The 11,444-nt window shown below is 46.7% G+C and overlaps 1 protein-coding gene across 3 annotated transcripts; it reads right to left on the reverse strand.

Moving 5' to 3' along the window:
* Positions 1-5,432: 5,432 nt before the first annotated feature.
* Positions 5,433-9,734, reverse strand: LOC117719282 (cytochrome P450 2D10-like). Of its 3 annotated transcripts, none has more exons than XM_076911712.1 (9): positions 9,466-9,734; positions 8,453-8,624; positions 8,032-8,184; positions 7,781-7,941; positions 6,990-7,166; positions 6,686-6,827; positions 6,321-6,508; positions 5,802-5,904; positions 5,433-5,696 (listed from the first exon to the last, which is right to left on the reverse strand). In XM_076911712.1, exons 1-9 carry the CDS (start codon positions 9,652-9,654, stop codon positions 5,506-5,508), a joined length of 1,476 nt encoding a protein of 491 aa, XP_076767827.1. In that variant the 5' UTR covers positions 9,655-9,734; the 3' UTR covers positions 5,433-5,505. The 3 variants fall into 3 exon arrangements, with proteins under 3 accessions (XP_076767827.1, XP_034373321.1, XP_076767828.1); XM_034517430.2 differs by having other exon boundaries at positions 5,802-5,943; positions 9,466-9,733; XM_076911713.1 differs by lacking the exon at positions 8,032-8,184 and having other exon boundaries at positions 5,802-5,943.
* Positions 9,735-11,444: the final 1,710 nt, after the last annotated feature.

The following is an 11,444-nucleotide window of genomic DNA, read 5'->3' on the forward strand; positions in this document are numbered from 1 at the left end:
CTGATTTTTTTTTTTTATAACAAATATGGGGGTAATTCCATGGGCTGGTAGACTCTTCTATATGTCAAGCCTCCAGCTGTTCTTGTACCAGCTGCTCAAGTGCCTCTAATTTTTTCTTTAGTTAAGGGCCACTTCTCTGCACACACAGGTTTGTTAGTCAGCCATTTTAAAGGTAGATTGTTGGTATAATTGGCCCTAACATATGCTAATATAGGTCAAGTTATAGCTAGAGGTCTCCGATATCAAAAGGCCTAGTGCTTTGATTGTGAGGAATATGGACATTTGAAACAAAAGCAGTGCCCCCTCCCCTCTTATAAATTTGGAAACTCAATCCCTGTTGTATCCTGATTTTGGATAACCTGCACAGTCTGAGATTGTTCTGGATCACATTTTTCAATATCTTCCACTGAAGCATCTTCCACATCACCCTTTATTTTAGGGATTGTCTCTGGTATTGAGAGAATATTAATTTGAGTTCCCCAATGCTGTAATAAATCTTGTCCCCCAAAATTTATGGGCATGTTGGCCACTAAAGGACTTAAATTTCCTATTGGTCTTCTGGTCTCACACATTAATCCATTGGTTTTATCTGAGATAAATTTCCAATTCCTAGAAACTGGGTATAAAACTTTTGAAGTAGCCATGCTGAATTCCAAGATGATGATGATGATGATGATTTTGGTGAAATGATAGTTACATTAGCTCCTGTATCTACCAAACCTTCTATTTTAATGTAACTTGTAACTTTAACCTTGGTCTCTGATCATTAACAACTGTTTTCTAGAACACATGCTTCTCAGGATTTCCAGACCCTCCCGGTTCTTCTCCTGCAGCAGCTTTGCCTTTGATATAAGGAAACAGTAACAGCTGAGCAAGTCTGTCACTTGTGTTAAACTGCATCTCTCTCTCTCTCTGTCTCTCTCTTCCTCTCTCTCCCTCTTTCTCACACATAAGCCAGTGTTTTAATTTCTCTTTTGAAATCTTCATGTATAATTCCTGGATGCACAATAAATCCTTAGGAAGTCAAACTGCTCCTTCTCAAGACCATTCCCACCATCCCCGAGGGCAAAGGACCATAAATTCTTTTGGGGATGGTGTAAGATGTTAATCTATGGCCAAGTCTAGAACATCATTGCTTTTAGACATGGACTCATAGATCCATGGAGACATTGAACCTACATGCTGATATAACAAGAACAGGTCCACTTTGAAGATGCCACATCGGCTACACACTCCTAGAAGCCTGGGCCTTCTTTCTGATTTATATTTTGTAAAACCATTGCCCTTAGAGATGCTTTGTTCACAATTTTGTTTCAAATGTCCATATTTCCCACAATTAAAGTACTAGGCCTTTTGATATCAGAGACCTCTAGCTATAACTTGACCTATATTAGCATGTTATATGTTAGAACCAATATCATTCATATGCTTTATCCATTCATCTGTGGACAGTGCCCATGCCTTCAGTGGTCTTATGACATCTTTACATTCTGCATTTGCATTTTCAAATGCTAGGGTCACTATCAACACCTATCTTGCATCAGGGTCTGATATGGGCTTGTTTACTGCTGAGGTCAATCTTTGTAAAAAATCAGTGAAGGCTTCCCTAGAACCTTGTATAATTTTTGTAAATGATGTGGATTTCTTTCTTGGCTCCTCAACTTTGTACCAAGCTCTTAAAGCTGCTAAATGACATTGTTCTATGATCACATCTTCAAAGTGGACCTGTTCTTGTATATCAGCATACCCTTCAGCTATCAACTGGCCCCTCACTATATCTATTCCCCTTGCTCTATTGTGCTGTTCCAAATTCTTGGCTTCTTCTCTTTACCATGACAACCACTGCAACTGAGGACCAGCCTCTAGTATAGCTGTTACCAATTCCCCCCAGTATTGCAGAATAATTCTATTTTGAGTAGCACAATCATTTAGAGAATGTTTCACATAGGGTGAGTGCATCCTGTAAGACATCATTGCCTCTTTAACTGCTTTAGGTCCTTCATTTCTATAGGAGACCATCCTATTTCATCATGATCACTTAGATTATCCTCACTAACAGGCATATGTTGTGTAAGTACTGGGAATGCTGTTGGTGATTCTTTTGAACAAGGACTGCCTGCCCTCCAAAGGTGCTGTAGGTTTGACACTGTTTCCTCAAAAAACCTATCTCATCTGACCATCCTGATTTTTTAAAATTTCTTTGACTTGACTTCCCTTTGACACAGTTCCTTCTCCTCTTTCTACCTGGGGAAAACTCTCTCTTTCAGACTCAGTCACTGGGGATGAACCTAATTATTCTCCCTTTTCTTGATGTTCTTCCTTTCTTTGCCCAAACTTCTATACTTCTATATTACCTGTAGTTTTTCTATTTACTCAGACAGTCTTTTCTCTAATTCTGCCTGCATTTTTCCAGTTGCTTAGACAGTATTTTATAAACAAAATAGACAAAAAATGAGGAAAAAGAGAGAAAAAGAAAAAAAACCCTGCTGCTAGAAACTATATAGGTAATGCCCAACATCAGCTTCAACAAACTGTCAGCTTTTTGAAACAAAATGTCCATCTCTTCTTTTCCTGTCTTTTGCTCTACCCACACAGGCTTGTTAGTCAACCATTTGAAGGGTAGGGTGAGGTGAATGAAAACAAGATAATATGCACAACCAAACACACCCCTACCCCCAAAGCCACACACTGAAGGCTAGGGATGTAGCTCAGAGGTAGAGCACCTCCCTAGGATGCAATGGACCTGTCCAAACATTAGCACAGCAAAAATTAAAATAAAAAAATTTGAAGTTAGAGAATAACTAGATGTAGACTTCTGGCCAATATCTGTACTAATGGAGGGTGACAGATGCCAAGCCAAGATGGAGCTCACAGGAAAGCACTTGTTTAGTGTGCTTGAGCCAGGTTCAAAGATGTCACCTCTACTTAATAGGATTTTTGTTCCACTTGGCTAAGAGCGTACCTTCGCTAGTCACTCAGGGCTGTGGGTCTTTGACCACTTGATGGTCAGAGGCTCCAAGTTGAAGCTATATGGTACGTCCACACAGGAGCGCGGGTAAGATAGATGAAGACGCCTGACATGGATTTCTGGTCCGTATGAGCAAATATATAAGTGAACTCCCATAAATAAACATGTACAGGCATGGACACACCACACACACACACACACACACACACACACACACAAACACACGAATTTAAAGATGCTCAAGGAGGTAATTATAAACCCATGATCACACCAGCATCGTTCATACTGGCTGAAGAATCCAGTGACAGATGAGTGGATTAAAAATACACAAGAATCCATTGACAGATGAGTGGATAAAAAAAAGAAGAAGGAGAAAAGAAAAAACAAACAAAATATTACCTTTATTTTGTGACCTAAAGGGGATGCTTAAAATAACCTCAGAGACAAATCATAAAAATACAGGTGTTTTAAGAAAGATTTATTAGAATTTAATGTATGTGCATGTGTGTGTGTGACACTTGTATGGGTGTTTAGTGCCTTGTGAAGCCAGAGGATGTTGGATCATCTGGAGATAGAGTTACATTTTCCTTCGTATCCCCAGTGTAGGTGTAGGAGCTGGAAATTGGGTCCTCTGGAAGAGCAGTAAGCGCGCTTGACCTCTGAGCCTTCTCCCCAGCCTCTATAGGCTTTAAAATATCTATCTATCTATCTATCTATCTATCTATCTATCTATCTATCTATCTACCTACCTATCTATATCTATATCTATATTTATATCTATATCTATGATTTTGTTTTATAAATCAGGGACAGCAAGAGATTAATATAATAACAAATGAGAGTTGTAAGAAAGAAAATACTTCCATGAAAGTTCTTCCAATGGGGAGCCCTTCTCTCAGATAACTCAGAATTATCAACTACACTCAGAAGCTGAGAAAGACCAGTGAGTTCTGGGTGGGTGAGCAGCATTCATTCCTACAGTTCGATTATAAAGAGTGTGACGCCTGCTGAAAGTGAAGGAGCCTTGAAGTCTAAAGTCAGTCACAGATAGTGCATGATTGCCCTCTGTCAAGTCACAAAATGGAAGGCAGAATGATTTGATTGTGCAGAGGAGAGAAAGAGGAGCTACTGTCTTGGGATGTAAACCTCCATATACCAGATGAAGTGATCTGGAAAAGGGTTTTGGTAGTGGCTGCACACTAGGAATTACTTGCAGCACTGAGCTATAAGAAAGAATAAGCCGAGGTTGGCTTCTTGGAGCTGGCTGCCTGAGCAGAAGGCCTTGGAGTCAATACCCGAACTCCACAAGAAATAAAATGGTGATGCTTTGGATATTAGTGATGCCTGACCAAAATAAAACAAAACAGACGCTCAGACAAACACATCAGTCTGCCTGGTATGGCAAGGAGTGTGGCCAGGGCTGAAGAGCGACCTCAGCTTGGGGAGCTCTGTCCTGCACAGTCCAGCACAACTGCTTGAGTCCTGTCAGGTTAAGAGACACCTTGATTGTGAGCCTGAGACATGTGGATAGTAGTGTGTCTGCACAGCTGTGGCTGAGGGCCATGTGGCACCATTTACACATGCAACAGTGTTTAGGCAAGTGGTCCCTGGTTACCTGAGTGTGACTTGGAGCATGTGGAGATGGGTCAGCCATGTGTGTGCTCCATCTCTCTGGCACCCACCAAGCCCCTGAACAGTGAGGCTCAGTGAGGTTCCCTGTGAACCATGTCCTCAGCCTGAGCCACACTGGTGCCTGGGAGTCCCACCCTCTGACACATCTGACAGACAGCTGGGAGTGTGCCAGACACGCTGAGCTCTGCTGTCACTTTGCCAGCTGCTGGTTTTCTTTGTCATTTCTCTGTAGTCAGCATTGTGAAGACAACAACCTTCCTGTCTCTGGGAGACTTTCCAGTCCTTCTTGACACCACAGGGTCTTAGGGACCACCATATCATGTCCCCAGTTAGGAGAACTGCTGACTCTTAGTGCAAGCTTGTTACATCTGTCCCAGAGACCCATGGAGACCTGACCTCTGCCTGCAGTTTGTCACCAACCTGGTCATCACTGATGGGTCTTTGTGGGTGACACAGGCTCAGCTGTCACTCCTGAACACATCCTGCCTTTTTGTTCTCTTCCTTCCTCCTCCTTTTCTCCCTCCCTCCTTCCTGTCTTCTTTGTGTACCCTCTTAGTAGCTCTGCTTTAGTTTTACCAGGCAGAATCTCCTGGTTGTATAGCCCGGGCTGGCATATAGGCCTTGCTGTATATCCCAGGATAGCTCCACACACATGATCCTACTGATTTCGGCTCCCAAGTGCTGAAATTGCAGCCCTGTACCAATGGTCCTGGCCCAGGGCACCCTTCAACCTCAGCAGTCAAATTGTCTCCTGGGGAGGGATGAGGCAGCCTGGGAAAGGGTGGTTGGAGAGAGTTGTCTGAGGACCCAGAAAGACAGGGTTGGGATTGAATCAGGAAACAGCAGCAGCCACAAGACTGGTTTATTTTGCATGGTTCAGCCTTCCCTGCAGAGCAGGTCTGGATTTATTGTCCTTGCTCCCTCAACACAGCACAGAGCTGGTAGGGGGAGGGGATAGCTGGAAGAGAAAAGGTGCAATGGTCACTGGGCCGGGGCTGTCCAGTGGGCACTGAGAAGCTAAAGCGCTGCAGGAGGCAGGTGAAGAAGAGGAAGAGCTCCATGCGGGCCAGGGGCTCCCCCAGGCATGCTCGGCGGCCTGTGGGTGGGAAAAGACTCAGACAATCTGGGACCCGATAAGGGCTCCACACCTCCAAGGCACCCTGAAGACAGACAGACAGACAGCCAGGCCCCCCAGAGGCACCTGCTGAGAATGGCATAAAGGCTTCCTGCTTCACAAAGTGGCCCTGGGCATCCAGGAAGTGTTCAGGATGGAAGTGGAGGGGCTTCTCCCAGACAGTCTCATCCTTCAGCACAGAGGACAGATTGGGGATGAGGAGTGTCCCCTGGTAGAAGGCACATGGTGTGAATATGGACTGGAATGTGGCTGCCTAGATCCTGGTCACCAGGATCACATGCATAATTTCTTCCCTGCACTCACTATATTTCCTCATTTAACCTCTACCCCAGAGCCTGTCAGCACCTTGGAGGGCCCTGTAAGGAATCTTCCATGGTTGGCCAACCCAGCCACCATCCCTGTGTGCAATGATCCATAAAGTGACCTTTTGCCATTTTGTTTGCCATTTCACTTATTGAGGACTCTCGAAGTCTGCAGCCTGCATGCAGTGTGGTTCTTGTGAACATGTTGAGAATAGTATGTGGTGATCTCTCCTGACCTTGTATGTTAGTGGTCATGATAAAACAGTAAGAGGCCAAGGCCTACCTTGGGGATGAGGAAGTCCTGCACTTCAATGTCCCGACTGGTGATGCGTGGAAAATTCAATGGAGCAATGTCTGCAAAGCGCTGCACCTCATGGATGACAGCATTGGTGTAGGGCATGCGGGCCTGGTCTGCCATCTCAGGATGCCTCACCTGCCCTATGACCTCATCGATTTCCTGTTGGACTCTGCCTGGAGGGACAGCATCCCCTCAGTGAAACAGTTACTGTCTTATAGCCATATTAAGGGCTGAGAAAGACACCAGTGAGCAGCACTGGAGTCTGGGTTAAGTTAGTGTTGGGATCCACAAGTGTCTCAAGTCATCTGTGGAGTGTGCCTCTACCTGTCTCCCACCCCAGCCATGCTTACGCTGAACATGTGGATGCAGGATCATGAGCAGTAGGGCCCAGGACAGTGTGGTTGAGGTGGTCACCATCCCTGCACCGAACAGGTCACCCACAACCTTCTGTAAGTTCTCATCATTGAAGCTGCTGTCAGGATTCCCCTTTTCCTGGTCCAGGAAGAAAGAGAAGGCTCAGCAGGGAAAGGAAGGCCCATATGGAGCCCAGGTGCTGAGTTATGTGGTGATGCACAGGACCACATCCTTCTGGCTCAGAGCTCTCATGACCTCAGCCCACAGCCCCTGGCTACATCTCCTGGGGCTTCCAATCACCTTCTCTATCTCTGCCAGGAAGGCATCAGTCAAATTTCGGGGTGGCTGGGCAGAGTTCCACGTGGTCCTGTTCTCAGTCAACAGGTTATCCAGTATGGCCATGAAGGTCTTCTGACCTTGGAAAACCTTGTCAGCCAGCCCTGGGATGTGCAGGAGAATCGGGAACGCGTTAAGGATCTGCGAGAGACACAGGAATTCTCAGAGATTCCTCTTCATAACATTAGTAGTGAATCATGATCATGTATGGGGCTGCTGTGCCACAGTGTGTGTAAATCATAGGACAATGTGTAGAGTCAATTGTCTCTTCTTTACATGCGTCCCACATATCAAACTCGGGTCTCCAGGCTTTCGTGACAAGCTGCTTACCCACTCACCATTTGGCTGGCTCCTCGGTGCTAGTGATCCTCACTATCCACCTGGACCAGGCTCAGTGCCAGCCTCCTTTACAATGGACCCAGAGCCTGTCTGTCCCCACCTGTAACCTGCCTCCTCCTCAGTTTTTACATTTGCAAGAGCCACCTAATGGGTCTGTCACACCGAGGTGAAGAGAAGTATTTTTTCCCCAGCAATAACCTCAGGTTTTGTCTTCCATGAAAACAGAGGACCCATGTCCTCTCCCTTTCTGGAAATCCTGATCTTGGTTCACTTCTCCCCTCCTGCCATCGACAGTTGTCAACAGCCATATGCTCCTGCAGGTGACCCCCAGCAGACCTCTCCCACAGCCTTGGCACAGCTTCCCGGGGAAGACGGAATTCACAGAAGTTGCTCTGTCTGCTTCCCTGAACTCCTACCTCAGGAATAAAGCCAAAGACTTCTGTCAAACTTTCTTCCAGTACTTTCAGCATCCTGATGAGGTAAGGGTCTTCATATTCAAAACGACGGGCAAAAATGAGAGATGCAATGACATTGCACACAGCTTTGTTCAGCATGGTGTTGGGATTGATGGACTGCCCTGGGAGTAGAGATTGAGTGGAGATGCAAGCAAGTCCTAGGACTGCCCATGTCCCACTTTGTCGAAATACATCCCTCACCCATCACCCACCAGCCTGGGCGGTGAAGGCATCACAGAGGTGTCCGGCCTCCTTGGTCACCCACTCCTCTAGAGATTTCTTTCCCAGGCCGAAGTTGCGCAGAGTGGACACAGAGAATCGCCTCTGCTCTCGCCACTCGTGCCCGTATGGTGCAAGGACTACACCTGCAGACACATCTGTGTTTAAGCAAGGATGCCCCGCTATGCTGTCTCCTACTCTCATCAGTTCTCTTCTCATCTGGATTCTGTCCTGGCCATGAGCCTTTCAAAACCTTGCTACCACAATCCAGTGCATGCCTTCTGGGTAGTCACCTGGATTTCAGTGACTTTTCCAGGAATTACTTGACTGCATTCCCACCCACATTCATGCTCTGGTCTTCCTAAGCTCATTGTTGTATCTCCAAAGCCATCTCCACTCTCTACAGCTCTTTACCTTGGGATCTGGGCTTCAAACCCAGGTACTCAAAGATGGGCAATGCAGGGCGGTCAGAAGTGTCCTCTCCACAGGTCACCAGCACTTCCTGCATCGCCTTCAGCCCGTTGATCACAACCACTGGCTTCCAGGCCATCTGCAGGCTGAACACGTCACCATATCGGTTTTTAAGCTGAAGTAGAGGGACAGAGAACAAAGGTAGTGGAGGTCCCCAGAGATCATAGAACCAGGCTCACTGTAGAACCATTGTCAAATTGTGAACCTCCACAGGCATTGGAGGTTTCTATGTGTGTATTTGCTTATTTGTGTATGTTTACACATGCATACTTGTATATGTGAATGTGAGTTTGTGTGCTTCTGTGTATGTGAGCCCCCCTCCGTGTGTGTGTGTGTGCGCATACATGTATGTTAGTGTGTGTTGCTTGTTATTGAACCTTGGTCCTCATATATCCTAGAAATGCTGTTCACTGAGCTCCATCTCCCGCATGAGGATTCCTGACACTGTGGCTTCTTAAGTTCAGCAAAGGAACCACTGTAGATATGATACCCCAGCTGTAACCTAGCTAGAGCTAGAAAACTGTCCTGGGGTCTTTTATCATGTCAACACATATGACGAAACTTTTGTTCCTTGAGATGGGCAGTGAATCCAGAGTGCACACAGCATCAAGAAATTCCGGCAGCCACAGCCCCTTTCTTCACTTTGTGTTCTGATACGGATCGTTGGACCTCACAGAAGGCCAAGATTATGTCTTTGACAGGATCATAATGTACTTGGGATTTCTATGGCTGCAGCCCTGTCCAATCAAACTGAACCCTGCTGTCACAACATGAGTCACCTCCTGGACTTTGTCCCCCCAAACCTTTGCCCTAGAAAGTTCTAGTTGTTGCCACCAAAACTCCTATGCTTGTCTACTTTTGAATACCGGATCCCTTTCTGTCCTGTAGCTTGACCCACAGTATGTGCAGCTATGGACACCATATCCTCAGTTACCATGAACCACTAAGTCACTCACCTTGTACAGGCTATATGGCATGATATCTAGGTCCACCTGCAGCAGGTTACCCAGCACAGGCCATGGCACAGGGCCTGGTGGATAACGAGAATTCCAGCGCTGGCGCCTGTACATTAGGTCCACCAGTAATATGAAGATGACTGTGAATATGGCCACAGGCCACAGGCCAGTCCCAGTCAGCAGCCCCATCACAGCCCCACTTCTGCTCACGCTTCCCAGAGATCAATGACCAACACTCAATACAACATCTAGGATCAACAAGCCCTAAGCTTGGATCCTGCCACCTTATAAAGAGTGCCAGAATTGCCCTTTGTCCTCTGTGTTCAGCCCCAATCCTGTGTTTTGTTTGGCCAAGTGTAGGGAGCAGCCAGTGATATTCAGTTTATTCCCAGGAGCCGAGCATTCTGGCATAATCATGATAGATCGCTACCTGTTGGAGTCCTGTTTCATGAGGGATTATCTGATCATTGCATCTGAAACATCACCTGGTCTGCTACCCATGCACATCTTTGAAGGCTTGAGGACATTGCCTCAAAGAAGAATGAGATACCCCATACCTTCATGGAGCACTTTGTTAGCAGGACATGAGGGGTGACTGACATCCAGTCAATGGCTTCTGTGGGTGTGTGAGCCGTGGGAAGCTGTCTCCTGCATTTGAGGGAAAGAGGCTGGAGCTCCTATGGGCAAAAGAAGGGCAGTTGGGGAGGGTAGCTGGAATCTCTGTGGGTAAGTGAGAGGCAGTGTGGGGAAGGCAGCTTGTAGCATGTTCCATCTCCAGTACAGGTTTGTGGTCATCCTTTTGAGCAGGCAGCAAGACATCCAACACATGATTTCTCAGACCCAATCTCAGAAAGCTGAGATATGGTCTGAGGATCTTGGGAGAACCACTAATTTGGTTCAGGAACTTGTCACCTGCTGGCCTCTGTCTCTTATTCACCCTTAGATTCACGGTGGGTCAGTGTCTCCTGGCAACCGTCTTCCACATGGAGGTAGTAAGGTAGTTTTCTTCCTCATGCCAGAGGCATGTGGTCAGGGTGGAAAGCCATGGGGAACCCAGAAGGATGAATCCTGAGCCTTCTATCAAATGGAGGTTGTGAGCTGGGCACTGCTGGGCATACTGCACATGCCAGCTCACCATTCACCAGAGTCAGGAGAGGCTCAGTCCTGTCCTTGCTGGGGATCCAGACCTCTAAAGATCAAAGTTTCATAAGTCCCAGTGGAATCTATGCACGGTCTCTCTACTGCACCTCTAGTGTGGCAGAAGGGAGGCAGTGGCTGAGCTTAGACCACACCATGGAGCCCCAAAAGAAGGACTTCAAATGGTTCTCCTCCTATCTGCTGTCCATGCCACCCCTGCAGTGACCACCTCTGTGTCACTGGAGCCTGTGTGTGACTCTGTGCTTCTTGCTGGCCTGAAGCCTCTAATCCTGTTCCCTCTTCCTGTCCATTATTCCCGGTTCTGCTGAATCCTGTTGCCTGGAATTGCAACATAGTTTGGGGCTGAGTTAAAGGTTTTTCTCAAGCCCCAAATTGGACCGGAAGGAGACCTGTATTGGAGTCCGGACACCACCATGGGTAATGGTTAGAAAGTGATCAGAGAGACAATTTACTTTGGTCATTTACAGTTTCAGGCTGCTGGGTTCCTCCTGGTTTGCTCCAGGACCCTTCTTGGGTATGCTCTGGTGCCAGATGATTAAACCTGTGTGTTGGTGCTGGGAGAAACATTCGATTTGGCCTCTCATCTCTATCTGTCTGTGTCATTCATGATATTATTAAAGAGAAGTAGTGGTAATGACTGGGTTCTGGCCCTAGTGGGGAATGGGCCGACTCAGGCTGTATATTCCTGCATCAAGTAAGTGAGCCCTTTTGAGGTAAATGCACAGCCAGTTGAGGGATGTCATACACTGTACGCTGTAATGGGTTTCCTCTCTGTCTCCAGTTCTTGGGAGAGGACCTGGATGCTCTGTTCAGCCTCTGCT

The sequence above is a fragment of the Arvicanthis niloticus genome, chromosome 13 (genome assembly GCF_011762505.2).
Source record: "Arvicanthis niloticus isolate mArvNil1 chromosome 13, mArvNil1.pat.X, whole genome shotgun sequence".
Taxonomy (NCBI): Eukaryota; Metazoa; Chordata; class Mammalia; order Rodentia; family Muridae; genus Arvicanthis; species Arvicanthis niloticus.

What these genes read in the sequence shown, in the direction of transcription:
- LOC117719282 (XM_034517430.2), bottom strand. Translation starts at nt 9,654, where the DNA reads ATGGGGCTGCTGACTGGGACTGGCCTGTGGCCTGTGGCCATATTCACA. An exon ending in TTTGAAGCCCAGATCCCAAG is followed by an intron (nt 8,185 to 8,452) that starts GTAAAGAGCTGT and finishes ATGTGTCTGCAG; the next exon opens with GTGTAGTCCTTGCACCATAC. An exon ending in CTTTATGCCATTCTCAGCAG is followed by an intron (nt 5,697 to 5,801) that starts GTGCCTCTGGGG and finishes TCCCACCCACAG; the next exon opens with GCCGCCGAGCATGCCTGGGG.